The sequence below is a fragment of the Piliocolobus tephrosceles genome, chromosome 5 (genome assembly GCF_002776525.5).
Source record: "Piliocolobus tephrosceles isolate RC106 chromosome 5, ASM277652v3, whole genome shotgun sequence".
Classification (NCBI taxonomy): Eukaryota; Metazoa; Chordata; class Mammalia; order Primates; family Cercopithecidae; genus Piliocolobus; species Piliocolobus tephrosceles.
The window spans coordinates 50,267,903-50,281,914 of record NC_045438.1 but is presented as its reverse complement, the minus strand read 5'-3'; the positions used below and the strand labels follow the sequence as shown (position 1 = coordinate 50,281,914).

General features: G+C 40.6%; 1 protein-coding gene across 3 annotated transcripts in view; it reads left to right on the top strand.

The window, feature by feature from the left end:
* The window catches only part of LATS1 (large tumor suppressor kinase 1), a 58,007-nt gene that overhangs the window by 7,013 nt on the left and 36,982 nt on the right, over positions 1-14,012 (top strand). For all 3 annotated transcript variants that reach the window (XR_002725583.2, XM_023188431.1, XM_023188432.2), the window contains exon 2: positions 9,130-9,617. Coding sequence is in view for 2 of the 3 variants with exons in the window: in XM_023188431.1 (XP_023044199.1) it covers positions 9,270-9,617 (348 nt within the window). In the remaining variant the exon portion in view is untranslated. The remainder of the gene's footprint in view (positions 1-9,129; positions 9,618-14,012) is intronic.

The following is a 14,012-nucleotide window of genomic DNA, read 5'->3' as shown; positions in this document are numbered from 1 at the left end:
CTCTGTTGCCCAGGCTGGAGTGCAGTGGCCGGATCTCATCTCACTGCAAGCTCCGCCTCCCAGGTTCCCGCCATTCTCCTGCCTCAGCCTCCAGAGTAGCTGGGACTACAGGCGTCCGCCACCTCGCCCGGCTAGTTATTTGTATTTTTAGTAGAGACGGGGTTTCACCGTGTTAGCCAGGATAGTCTCGATCTCCTGACCTCGTGATCCGCCCGTCTCGGCCTCCCAAAGTGCTGGGATTACAGGCTTGAGCCACCGCGCCTGGCCAAAAAATATATTTTTTTAACAAAACAGTTTCTTTAAGTTAGTAAGCCTCTTCCGATCTGTTTGGTTTCCATCAATTCTGTGTATCAGTAACCACAACCGAAGTTCGCATATATTGGTAAACTCATCCAAAGATTTAAGAGCGTCTATTCTGCCTCTCATTTGGTTATTTGAGGCTATTAGGTTTGACAGGAAGGCTACATCTTTAATATGGTCTTAACCGCAGAAGCACTAGTTAGCTAATGGGTTTCAGTAGGCATCTGTGCTCAGTCTTTTAATCCTGCCTGTAGGGGTCTAGGTGCAAACTCCTTTTCCAGTCCTTCAAGGCTTTACATTTCTGAACTTTTTCTATTCTCTTCTATTTTTGCTTTCAAATCTGCTACTTCCTTCATGAACTCATCATTTACTTATAGCACTTGCCAAATATCTAATAGCAGCTAATACTCAGTTCCAAAATCCTCTTTACCAAACTCTTTTATAAGACTACAAGGTCAGTAGCCTCTTTGTATGCTTACTGACCTTATAGTTGTATGAAAAGTTATTATAGGCAACAGCTTTACCAGATATTTTGCCACTATGAAACATGATCCTCCATCTTTCCGGCCTCTGGTATCTGTTTCCTCTCAGCCCTCAGCCTGACCACTAAGGCAGTATCACTAAGGTAGGACTGCATAGGTTTTTAATTGTAGCAGCACCTCACTTCCAGGTACCAGTTTGCTGTATTAGGATAATGAAACACTGAATAAACAGATGGACAATGGCCAGATCATGTACGAAACTAGAACTCTGACCCATGACCTATGTAGCAGTAGGCCCAAACAGTCAGGACTTGGTCAGTAATTACCAGCTTCCCTAATTTTTGTGCCTACTTCCAATTTGGGACAACTCAGAGAAAGCCATATATGCTTCCCAACCAACCACATATACCCTGCTTCCAGTGTCGACGAAGAGTCAAACTCTGTAAAATATTTTAAGAGATCTATTCTAAGCCAAATATGAGTGGCCATTGCCCCATGACACAGCCCTCAGGAGCTCCTGAGAACATGTGCCCAAGGTGATCAGACTACATCTTGGTTTTATACATTTTAGGGAGACGTAAGACATCATTCAGTATATGTAAGATGTACATTGGTTAGGTCCAGAAAGGAAGACAACTTGAAGCAGATGGCTTCCAGGTCATAGGTAGATTCACAGATTTTCTGATTGGCAGTTGGTTGAAAGAGTTGTTACTGTCTAAAGACCTAGAATCAATAGAAGGGAGTATCTAGGTTAAGATAAGCAGTTGTGGCCAGGCACAGTGGCTCATGCCTGTAATCCCAACACTTTGGGAGGCCAAGGCACGTGGATCACGAGGTCAGGAGTTCAAGACCAGCCTGACTAACATAGTGAAACCCATCTCTACTAAAGATACAAAAATTAGCTAGGCATGGTAGCGTGCACCTATGACCCCAGCTACTCAGGAGGCTGAGGCAGGAGACTCACTTGAACCTGGGAGGTGGAGATTGTGGTGAGCCAAGCTCAAGCCACTGCATTCCAGCCTGGGCAACAGAGTGAGACTCCATCTGAAAAAACAAACAAACAAAAAAAAAGGATAAGGGGTTGTGGAGCCCAGTGTTCCCATTATGTAGATAGAATCAATAGGAAGGAATGTCTGAGTTAAGGTAAGGGGTTGTGGAGACCAAGGTTCCCATTATGTAAAGGAAGCCTCCCGGTGGCAGGCTTCAGAGATAATACATTGTAAATGTTTCTTATCAGGGTTGATTCTCTCCGGGATCAGGCAAAAGGCCTGAGAAAGGAAGGGAATTATCTTCAGAATGTAGATTTTCCCCACAAGAGACAGCTTTGCAGTACTGTTTGAAGATATGGCAAAAGAAACATAATTTAGGGTCAAATACTTGGATTTCTTTCAGGGCCTGCCATCTATCATGTGATACTATGCTAGAGTCAGGCTGGGATTGGGTATCTTATTGCTACAGAGAGTCTGTTTTGTCAGTCTTAAGATTTGTTTTAATGTTAATGCTAGTCAGCTTTGCCTGAATTCCAAAAGGAAGGGGGAATAATGAGGCATGGCCAAACTCCACTTTCCATCATGGCTGGAACTAGTTTTTCAGGTTAACTTTCAAATGCTCTTGGCTGAGAGGAGGGGTTCATTCAGAAGGTTGAGGGACTTAGAATTTTATTTTTGGTTTACACCAGTTCGCCCATCTCCAGTTTCCCATGTCAGCAACCTACAATCAGAGCATACCTGAAGTCTTCCCCCCTTTTTTAGCGTAAAAATTTCCCACTCCCCTGCTTGCCTTTGAATCTTTGCCAAGCAAAGTTGACAGTGGCTGACTCCCTACCTGTATAGTAAGATCTGATTAAATAGCCTCTGCTTGTTTCCATTTGGGCAATCTTTGTCTATTTTCACAATATTATTAGACAGTTTTATGGTAACAAATCCCCAAATATCAATGACTTAATACAACAGAAATGTTTCTCTTGCTCAGAGTTCAGTGGGAGTCAGTAGGGCTCTCTATCCAGTGGCTTAGGGACCCACCTTCCTTCCATATTGTCAAGCCACCATCTCAAAGTGTAACCTACATTGTCATTAAAGCAGGAAAACTGAAGCAAAGTGACTTTTAACTGCCTCAGTCCAGAATTGAGATATGTTACGTCTGTCCATCCAGCTTTGGCAGAATCTGGGAAATGGAGATGAGTACTGTATGTGAATATAGTCTCTGCCACAATATATTTACCAAAAGCAATTGGCTAAAGATATACACAATTCCTCCATTTCAGTGTTTTTGAAATCAGAAGATATAGGTTATCTTACAATTGAAATTTTTTTTTTTTTTGAGACTGTGTCTCTCTCTGTCGCCCAGGCTGGAGTGCAGTGGTGCAGTCTCGGCTCACTGCATCCTCTGCCTCCGTGGTTCAAGCAATTCTCCTGCCTCAGCCTTCCTAGTAGCTGGGACTACAGGTGCCTGCCACCATGCCCGGCTAATTTTTGTATTTTTAATAGAAACGGGGTTTCACCATATTGACCAGGCTGGTCTCGTACAATTAAACTTGAAATGAATATTCAAATATAATGCTTCTTTTATTTCCCCTGATAAATGAAGTGATATTGTTTGATGGAAATAATAGTTTCTTCAAAATAAATCCTGTGTGTTTTTATTGCATATATTTAAATAAGAATTTGTAGCAGAACCGTTCTGGGATCCAGTCATTTCCTTTCCTTTTTTTTTCTTTTTTAACTCTCTATTTTGGAAAACTTCAAGAATACAAAAAAGTAGAGAGAAAGGTCAAGGCAGTAGGATTGCTTGATGCCAGGAGTTCAAGACCAGCCTCGGCAACATGGTGAGCCCCTGTCTCTACAAAATAAATAAGAAGAAGAAAGAGACTAGTACAGTGAACCCTCATATACCCATTACTGAGCTACAACAGTTTTCAACAAATGACAACTTTTGTCTCATTTATATCCCCAACCCCTTCAGCACACAACCAAATTATTTTGAAATAAATTCCAGACATTATTTATTTTATCCACAGGTATTTTCAACATGTAGATGATAGAAATATGCTTAAAGTAAGTTTTCAGTTATTTAAACCTAAAACACATTGTCACACATATACCAGAACTCAGTCCTTTCTCTGACCTTTGTGCAGTCAATGTTAGGAGTGACATCAGAGTATAGGACTAGAGAATGAATCTTTCTGGTCCAGCGTTTTCTAATGTATACTGCATGGAATGTGAATCTCATGAAATATTATGGGGGGAGTTCTTGTCTTGAACTCCTTACCTCAAGTGATCCTTCCACCTGGGCCTCCCAAAGTATTGGGATTACAGGCGTAAACCCCCAAGCCCCCATTGTCTTCTCATAATTCCCCGTGATTATGTAAAAGAATGAGATGTCCGGCCAGGCGCAGTGGGTCACACCTGTAATCCCAGCACTTTGGGAGGCCGAGGCGGGTGGATCATGAGGTCAGGAGTTCGAGACCAGCCTGACCTACATGATGAAACTCCATCTCTACTAAAAATACAAAAATTAGCCGGGCATGGTGGTGTGTGCCTGTGATCCCAGCTACCCAGGAGGCTGAGGCAGGAGAATTGCTTGAACCAGGGAGGCAGAGGTTGCAGTGAGCCAAGATTGCCCCACTGCACTCTAGCCTGGGTGACAGCGAGATTCTGTCTTCAAAAAAAAAAAAAAATGAGATGTCCAATTTTGTGTATTATGATCCCATTTTGGTTAATAGTAGTATATGTTAGAATATTCAGTATTAATAGTGATTATTATTAGTTTCCTGTGTCTTATGTAACAAATCACTGTAAACCTGATGGCTTAAAACAACATAAATTTATCCTCTTAGAGTTCTGGAGGCCAGAAGTCTAAAATCAAGGCATTAGTAAGGCCAGTTCTCCTCCAGAGGCTCTAGGAGAGAAGCTGTCCCTTGCCACTTCCAGCTTCTGTTGGCTACTTACATCCTTGGCTTCTGACTTCATCATCACATTGCCTCCCTTTTTCTGTGTGAATCAGACCTCCTCCTCTCTCTCAAAAGGACACTTGTAATTGCATGTGGGACTTACCCTGTTAATCCATGACAATCGCTTAATCTCACAATCCTTAATCACATCTGCAACATCCCTTTTTCCAAATAAGATAACATTTACAAGTTCCAGAGAAGATTAGGAGGGGGAATATCTTTTTTTTTTTTTTTTTTTTTAAAGACAGGGTCTCACTCTGTCTCCTAGGCTGAAGTGCCATGGTACAGTCATGGCTTACTGCAGCCTCCACCTCCTGGGCTCAAGTGATCCTCCCACCTCAGTCTCCTGAGCAGCTGGGACTACAGCCATGCACACTGCCACACTTGGCTCATTTTTTGTAGTATTTGTGGAGATGGGATTTTGCCATGTTGCCCACCCAGGCTGGTCTTGAACTCTTGAACTCAAGTGATCCTCCCACTTTGGCCTCCCAAAGTGTTGGGATTACAGATGTAAGCCAGGAATATCTTTTTTTTTTTTTTTTTTTTTTTTTTTTTTTGAGATGGAGTTTCGCTCTTATTGCCCAGGCTGGAGTGCAATGGCGCGATCTCGGCTCACCACAACCTCCGCCTCCCAGGTTCAAGCGATTCTCCTGCCTCAGCCTCCCGAGTAGCTGAGATTACAGGCATGTGCCACCATACCTGGCTAATTTTGTATTTTTAGTAGAGACAGGATTTCTCCATGTTGGTCAGGCTGGTCTCGAACTCCTGACCTCAGGTGATCCGCCCACCTCGGCCTCCCAAAGTGCTGGGATTACAGACGTGAGCCACCATGCCCGGCTCAGGAATCTTTTAAGAGGCCATTATTCAGCACACTACAGTGATTCTCACTCTTGAGGAAGGTGAATTATGAGGGACTTCTTTTTTCTACTGTATATATTTATATAAACACTGGAATTTTTCAAAAAAGATGCATACTATATTTTTTTAACAGCAGAAAGAAGAGGCAAGTTACCTGCATTTGTAAGTTCAAATATTTTTGCACTACCTACTGGTGACCAGGTCCCATTATAGGGAAATGGAAGCAAGTATTTTGACAGAAGAAGCAAAACTATGTTTCTTCTCTCTCTCTCTCTCTCTCAGAATGATCTTGGAAATGGTAAAATAACAATAATAATAAAGTGATGATTAACTTACAGTTGAGACTCAAAATAAATGAGATATTAAAAGAATACCTACATTCTATAAATGAATTGCAACCCATATACTAAAAGAACTGACATGTGAGATTCCGCAGCAGTGTTAATTCTTGAGAAATGGTAGGTTTCAGAAGACCTAATATAGAAAGTATCTGCATTTTTAGAAAGGGCCAGAGGCGAATTCTGCAAACTTTAGACTTGTGAGCTAAATGTTAAGCTTAGAAAAACTCGTTAGTAAGCCATTAAATTAATATTTTGGGAAAGCTTAGAAAAGAAAATGCTTTAGGGACCAGCTTCCTTCATAAAAAGCACATGGTATGTTCATCCTAATTTCATTTACAAAATAATTACATTATTCATGTATTATTATGTTATAGATAGCATATGTGTAATTTTCAGACAATGAAAAGGTTCATCTTTTTTTTTTTCAAAGTGGAGAAATATGAGCTGCTTGTCATAGAGTTTTATTGATTCATAGCTAATTTAGCAATTGTGCCATGAGAGTACTGATTTATGAGGTGAAGTCATCAGGAAACTACCTCTAGTGGCTGCTGCAGGGCTTTGTCCTGTCTCAGACCTGCTGCAAATATGTGTGTGTGTGTGTGTGTAAAGGTAAACTGAGGCTGTATATAATTTCTATAAATATAAATTTTTAAAAATTAAAAATGGGTATATTTTTAACAGCTCTATTAACATATAGTTTATATACTATAAAGTTCCCTCAGGCTAGGTGGGGTGGCTCATGCCTGTAATTCCACCACTTTGGGAGGCTGAGGCAGGAGGCTTACCTGAACACTTGAACTCAGGAGTTCAAGACCAGCCTGAGCAACATAGGGAGACTTTGTTTTACAAAAAATTAACAAATTAGCTGGGCAGGGTGGCATGTGCCTGCATTCCCGGCTACTTGGGAGGCTTAGGCAGGAGGATCACATGAGCACAAGAGGTTGAAGCTGCAGTGAGCTGTGATCACACCACAGTACTCCAGCCTGGGCAACAGAATGAGACCCTGTCTCAAAAAAAAACAACAACCCTCAGTTTACCCATTTAAAGTGTTTTTTAGCGTATTTACACAGCAATACATTGTAATCTAATTTTAGAGCAGAAAATAGGTTAGTTTTATATACAGTATGGTGAATTTTCTTTTTTTGCTTAGGATACATTTGGGTATCTGTTTATGTCTGTGTATTATATAGAACTACATTATTCTGCCGACCACAGTGACTCACACCTGTAATCCCAGCACTTTGGGAGGCTGAAGTGGGCGGATCACCTGAGGTCGGGAGTCTGAGACCAGCATGACCAACATGGATAAATCCCGTGTCTACTTAAAGTACAAAATTAGCCAGGCGTGGTGGCGCATGCCTGTAATCCCAGCTATTCAGGAGGCTGAGGCAGGAGAATCGCTTGAACCTGGGAGGCGGAGGTTGCAGTGAGCCAAGATGGCGCCATCGCACTCCAGCCTGGGGAATAAGAGTGAAAAAAAGAGCTACATCATTCTTTTTGACTTAGATGTATATTATATAAACGTACTATGAATTACTTAAACAGTCCTCCACTGATGAACATCTAGACTGGTGTCAACTTTTGCTGTTATAAATGATGTTGCAAAGAACAGCCTACCTCTTCACATACTTGTGTGTATATTCCTTTACTTGTGCGGCATTGTTCCTCTTAATCCTAGTTCAATTTATAAGGTAGATGTTGATAACCACTTTATGTCTCAGGAGTCAGTTTCAGAGAATTAAATGCCCAAGTCCACATTGCTAGTAATTAGCAGAACAAGTAATTTTTTTTTTTTTTTAAATATAGATAGGGTCTCCCTATGTTGCCCAGACTGGTCTCAAACACCTGCACTCAAGCAGTCCTACCTCCTTGGCCTCCCAAGTACTGTGATTATAGACCTGGGCCACCATGCCTGGCCCCTGAACAAGTACGTCAATCTCATTTTTTGTTGTTGCTTTCCATTACAAGTGCTGTGCTTTTCTCATACTCACAGGAGTACTGTAAATCCAGCTAAGCCGTTCATGAGATTCATCCACAAGATCCAACCACCTCCTGCCAGACCCCACCTTCAGCAGTGGGGACTAAAGTTCAACATGAGATTTGGTGGGGACACAGATCCAAACTATATCAGAGTCCCAGTTCATAGCTTGGAAAATAAACTCAGGCATCTGTTCTTAAAGCATAAAGGGACCTTCTGGAATTGTGCTTTAAAAATCCTTTTAAAGCAGAGGAGTGCAGTGGCTCAAGCCTGTAATCCCAGCATTTTGGGAGGCCAAGGCAGGCGAATCACTTGAGGCTAGGAGTTTGAGACCAGGCCAGCCAACACAGTGAAATCCCCATCTCTATTAAACAATACAAAAATTAGCTGGGCATGGTGGCAGACGCCTGTAATCACAGCTACTTGGGATGCTGAGGCATGAGAATCACTTGAACCTGAGAGGCAGAGGTTGCAGTGAGCCAAGGTCGTACCACTGCACTCCTGCACTCCAGCCTAGATGATAGGGCAAGAGTCTGTTTCAAAAAAAAAGAAAAGGATGGGCGTGCAGTGGCTCACTCCTGTAATCCCAGCACTTTGGGAGTCCAAGGCGGGCAGATCGTGAGGTCAGGAATTCAAGACCAGCCTGGCCAACATGGCGAAACCCCATCTCTACTAAAAATAAAAAACAAGTTAGCTGGGCGTAGTGACGGGTGCCTGTAATCCCAGCTATTGGGGAGGCTGAGGCAGAATTTGCAGTGAGCCAAGATCACTCCACTGCACTGCACTCTGGGTAACAGAGTGAGACTCCATCTCAAAAAAAAAAAAAAAATTAAAGCAGCAATACCCTTCTAAAGAAATATTGAAGTCTGATTTGTAAAATTTAAAATTTGATCCACTAGGTAAAGTTGTTAATGAGAGGTTACCTCTTTTATTGTTCACTTAATAATCCCTAGTATTTGTATATATGCTTTATGTGCTTACTAAAGAACTTTTTTTTTTTTTTTTAATCGTCATAGCTACAACTTGAGATAAATCTAGGTTATAGGCTAGGAAGTAGGCATGGAGAGATTAAGTAGCTTGTCCTGAACCCGGAGTAATCCTTAATGGAGTCAGAACTATAACCTGAATCTCTTAACCCCTGTATCAATGGACTTTTCCTCTAATACATGGTACTGCTTTATTAACCACTTTATAGCTTTCCTTTCTTTCTTTCTTTTATAGAGTTAATTATTTATATTGTAAAGAATTTTAACAGTTCTGGGGACTTCCTTGAAGGATCATTTTCAGTTTTGCTCAGAAGAAAGCTCTGGATCTATCAAATAAAGAAGTCCTTCGTGTTGGCTACAGATATAGATGTTTTCATGAAGAGGAGTGAAAAGCCAGAAGGATATAGACAAATGAGGCCTAAGACCTTTCCTGCCAGTAACTATACTGGCAGTAGCCGGCAAATGTTACAAGAAATTCGGGAATCCCTTAGGAATTTATCTAAACCATCTGATGCTGCTAAGGCTGAACATAACATGAGTAAAATGTCAACTGAAGATCCTCGACAAGTCAGAAATCCACCCAAATTTGGGACGCATCATAAGGCCTTGCAGGAAATTCGAAACTCTCTGCTTCCGTTTGCAAATGAAGCAAATTCATCTCGTAGTACTTCAGAGGTTAATCCACAGATGCTTCAAGACTTGCAAGCTGCTGGATTTGATGAGGTAAGAATGTTTAAAGACAAAAGAAAGAATTCTCCTTACCTTATGCTACATAACACTTTTTGGGTGATAACGTGCCAAAATGTTTCCTTTAGGAGAATTTAACTGCGTATACACATTTATGTATTCTATCAGCAAAGAGTGTTATGTTTATAATTCCATTAATTACTATAACAAAATAATTGTTATTTCTTTAGTTTCTTCTGTGATATGTATCACTAAATTCTGGAGTTTCTGGAATTTAAAAGGCCAGGTCATGAAGTCAGAATGGAAGTGCAGTTGAAGAAAGCCACAGGTGAGGGTAGGGGAAGGACGTCTATTTGTGTGAAATACAAGCTTGGTGAACTAAGTGGCTGTTGGGGAAATGATAGTTCCAAGGATATGAGATTTAACTTTATAGTAGGGAGAAAGAATTATAGTTATGAGTTTGTGTAAGCAGTTGTATTCTCAGGCCCAAATCTTAAATTCAAAAAAACTAACAAAATTTCACGTCCAGCTAACTATGCCAAGTCTTTTAATATTTCTCTTCGGAATTCATTTTGAAATTTTTTCATAACCCATATATTTAACCCTTTCATTTAGATTATTAATAAAATTTGCTTCTTATGATAACATACCTTGTAAGCATGAATATTTTAGGTGTCAGGAGTCATTTCAGATACATGTTGGCAATGTAAAATGTAACTAAATGTGAATAATCAAAAGTTAGGCTGGGCGCGGTGGCTCACGCCTGTAATCCCAGCCCTTTGGGAGGCTGAGGTGGGTGGATCACCTGAGGTCAGGAGTTCGAGACCAGCCTGACCAACATGGTAAAACTGTGTCTCTACTAAAAATACAAAATTAGCTGGGTATGGTTGTGCATGTCTGTAATCCTAGCTACTTGGGAAGCTGAGGCAGGATAATCTCTTGAACCCAGGAGGCAAAGGTTGCAGTGAGCTGAGATCGTGCCATTGCACTCCAGCCTGGGCAACAAGAGGGAAACTCCATCTCAAAAAAAGAATTAATTATATTTTTCAAAATTACAGTAATTCTTTTCTGATTGCAAAATTATTACCTATTCTCTGTTAACAATTTAAAAGTGTAAAGAAGAAGCTGAAAATTATATTTAGCTTCACTGTATAAAGGTAACATCCCTTAAAATTCCTTCACTATTTGTTTTTTTGTGTTTTTTTGGTGACTGAATTTCCATAAATATCTCTATTTAATTTGAAAAATGAGAACCTAAGTATGCATTATAGTAAAGGCTTTGAAAAGGGAGATTTACAACTAAACTAGAAGGAAAAAAGTTTTTATTTTTTATTTTTTATTTTTTTTGAGACAGAGCCTTGCTCAGGCTGGAATGTAGTGGCGTGATCTTGGCTCGCTGCAACCTCTGCCTCCCGGGTTCAAGCGATTTTCCTGCCTCAGCCTCCCGGGTAGCTGGGACTACAGGTGCCCGCCACCACGCCCGGCTAATTTTTGTATTTTTAGTAGAGATGGGGTTTCACCGTATTAGCCAGGCTGGTCTCGAACTCCTGACCTCGTGATCCGCTCGCCTCGGCCTTTCAAAGTGCTGGGATTACAGGCGTCAGCCTCCACACCCAGCCGAAAAAAAAAAATTTCTGGCACATTCTATTTACTTTTTTGATTGATATTATTTTCTATCATTTTTATACTTAAGTGTTCTAAAAATACTGGATTTGGACCAGGAAATAGAGAGAGAGGAGGAGGAGGGAAGGACCTGGGATAATGTTTTTCTGGTTAGTATTTGGAGGATTAAAGAAATGGCTTGAGTGGAGATTGTCCCAAGCACTTTCTTCCTAATCCCTTAGCCAAAAGGCAAAGAATAATTATTGATCTTATTCTTTCCTTTTACATATTGCTAAGCAAAGAGAAGTTATGAAATCACATAGCTATAAAAGCCCCGAGTGATAATGTGTTATGTCAGATAAGTCACCCAGTAATACTTATTTATGGAGCTCTTACTGTGTGTGCACCCCACCCATCAGTCAGGATAGTGAATCATACCAGACATGGGCTATACCTTTAAGGTAATTAAAAGTTCTTTCTAATAAAGACAGTGTTAAGAAATCTAAGGCATTGGTCATTGCTCTATTCATTATTGGTAATAATAACAATAACTGGTTTGTATTACAAAGATATGTTTGTGCTTTTTTTTCATTGAAATACTACTACACAAATGATAGCTTTATTGTAATTACACATTTCAAATTGTCACAAGATTGCTTTACTGAAAGTATTTAGACATTTATCATAGTTCATTTGTCCAAATAATGAAGTATGGTATTTTTTATTTATTTTATTTTATTTGTTAATTAAAAAGTACACTTTAATGTCAAAAATGCAAACGTGGGGAGGGCAGAAAGATCACACACAAGGCTGTCCCTTCACACTTGGAGGGTTGCACATCGGCTGGGCAGAGGTGCTCCTCACTTCCCAGACAGTGGGGCAGCCGGGTAGAGGACTCCTCACTTCCCACACTGTGAAGCAGCTGGGCAGAAGTGTTCCTCACTTCCCAGACACTGCGGAAGTATGTTGTTATTTATACCAATGGTGATATAAAGAATCTGGCAGTCTACTTCTACTTCCTTGAATCACTCATTCTGGTAGCATCCCATTATATTGTAGAGTTTATCTTGTTCAGGATCCTAACTTGGTATTTCAAAATTATTATCTAGTTTTCACTTCATTCTTTTTATCATTTCAGAAACCCTAACCTACTCCTTTTATTAGCTAGGCCAAGTTCAAGATAGTGCCTTTTTTTTGAGAATATGTTTCTGGTGACCCTGTACAATTAAAAGCTCAAATATTTCAACATTGATTTTCTCACAGGAATAAATGTTAAATAGGATTGATGCATTCTTGGAGCACATAATACAATCACTGGGGTATATTTTTGCTTATAAGCATGAAAAACAAAAGCATAATTATGTGGTCATATTTTCCTATCACATAAGACTTCCGGCCAGGCGTGGTGCCTCACGCCTGTATCCTAGCACTTTGGGAGGCCAAGGTGTGTGGATCACTTGAGGCCAGGCATTCGAGACCAGCCTGGTCAACATGGTGAAACTCCAAGTCTACAAAAAATACAAAAAAAAATTAGCTGGGCCTGGTGGTGCATTCCTGTGGTCCCAGCTACTTGGGTGACTGAGGTAGGAGAATCATCACTTGAACCTGGGAGGCAGAGGTTGCAGTGAGCTGAGATCACACCAGCCTGGGCGACGCAGCAAGACTCTGCCTTTAAAAAAACAAAACAAAACAAAAAAAAACTTCTGGCTGGGTGTGATGGTTCACACTTGTAATTCTGGTGCTCTGGGATGCCAAAGCCAGGAGGATTGCCTGAGGCCAGGAGTTCAAGTCCAGCCTGGGCAACCTAGTGAGACTCTGTCTCTACAAAAAAATTAAAAATTAAAAATCAATCAGATGTGTTGGCATGTACTTGTAGTCCCCAACTACTTAGGAGGCTGAGGTGGGAGGATCACTCAAACCCAGGAGATTGGGACTGCAATGAGTTATGGTTGGTTACACCACTGTACTACAGCCTGGGCAACAGAGCAAGACCCCGTCCTTAGTGGAAAAAAAAAAAAGACTCCCATTCCAGAGTTACTGATTTGAGCATGCTTTTTTTCACACTGGCACTAACACCTCCACTTAATGAATGCTTGATGTTTTTATAGATGTAAAAAATATTTTAAAACATAGCAATAAATATTAAAATATAAAGGTTAGCATAGTAATCACCAAAATCACAAGGCTGAAATTCTAGTGCATTTAACAAGAATATGGGCCAGGCGCGGTGGCTCACACCTGTACTCCCAGCACTTCAGGAGGCCAAGGTGGGTAGATCACTTGAGGTCAGGAGTTTGAGACCAACCTGGCCAACAAGGCAAAACCTTTTATATATTAGCTAAAAATATATAAATTAGCCAGGCATGGTGGTGGGCTCCTGTAAATGGCAGCTTCTCTGGAGGCTGAAGCAGGAGCTTGAACCCGGGAGGCGGAGATTACAGTGAGCTGAGATCATGCCACTGCACTCCAACCCTGGGCGAGAGCAAGGCTCCGTCTGAAAAAAAAAAGGAAAAAGAAAAATGATTCCCACAATATTGGAAAAGGGTAGTGGGTGATAATTTTCTTACCAACAGAGGTGTTACTGCTGTGTAATAATAGCATAAATACATATAGAGTTCACTTGACTTAACCAATTTTAAAATTGAACATTCCCTGATGAATTTTAACTTGGGTGATTTCTATTATTTTACATTTGCACATATTTGGTTTTAACAAAAATCTAAATAACAATGCTTTTAGCAAGATAGTGATTCAGTTTATATAATTACGATTAGCTCAACGTCTTAAAGATTTCAGAGCCTGGGACTCTTTTGAATGTCTTGAATTTTA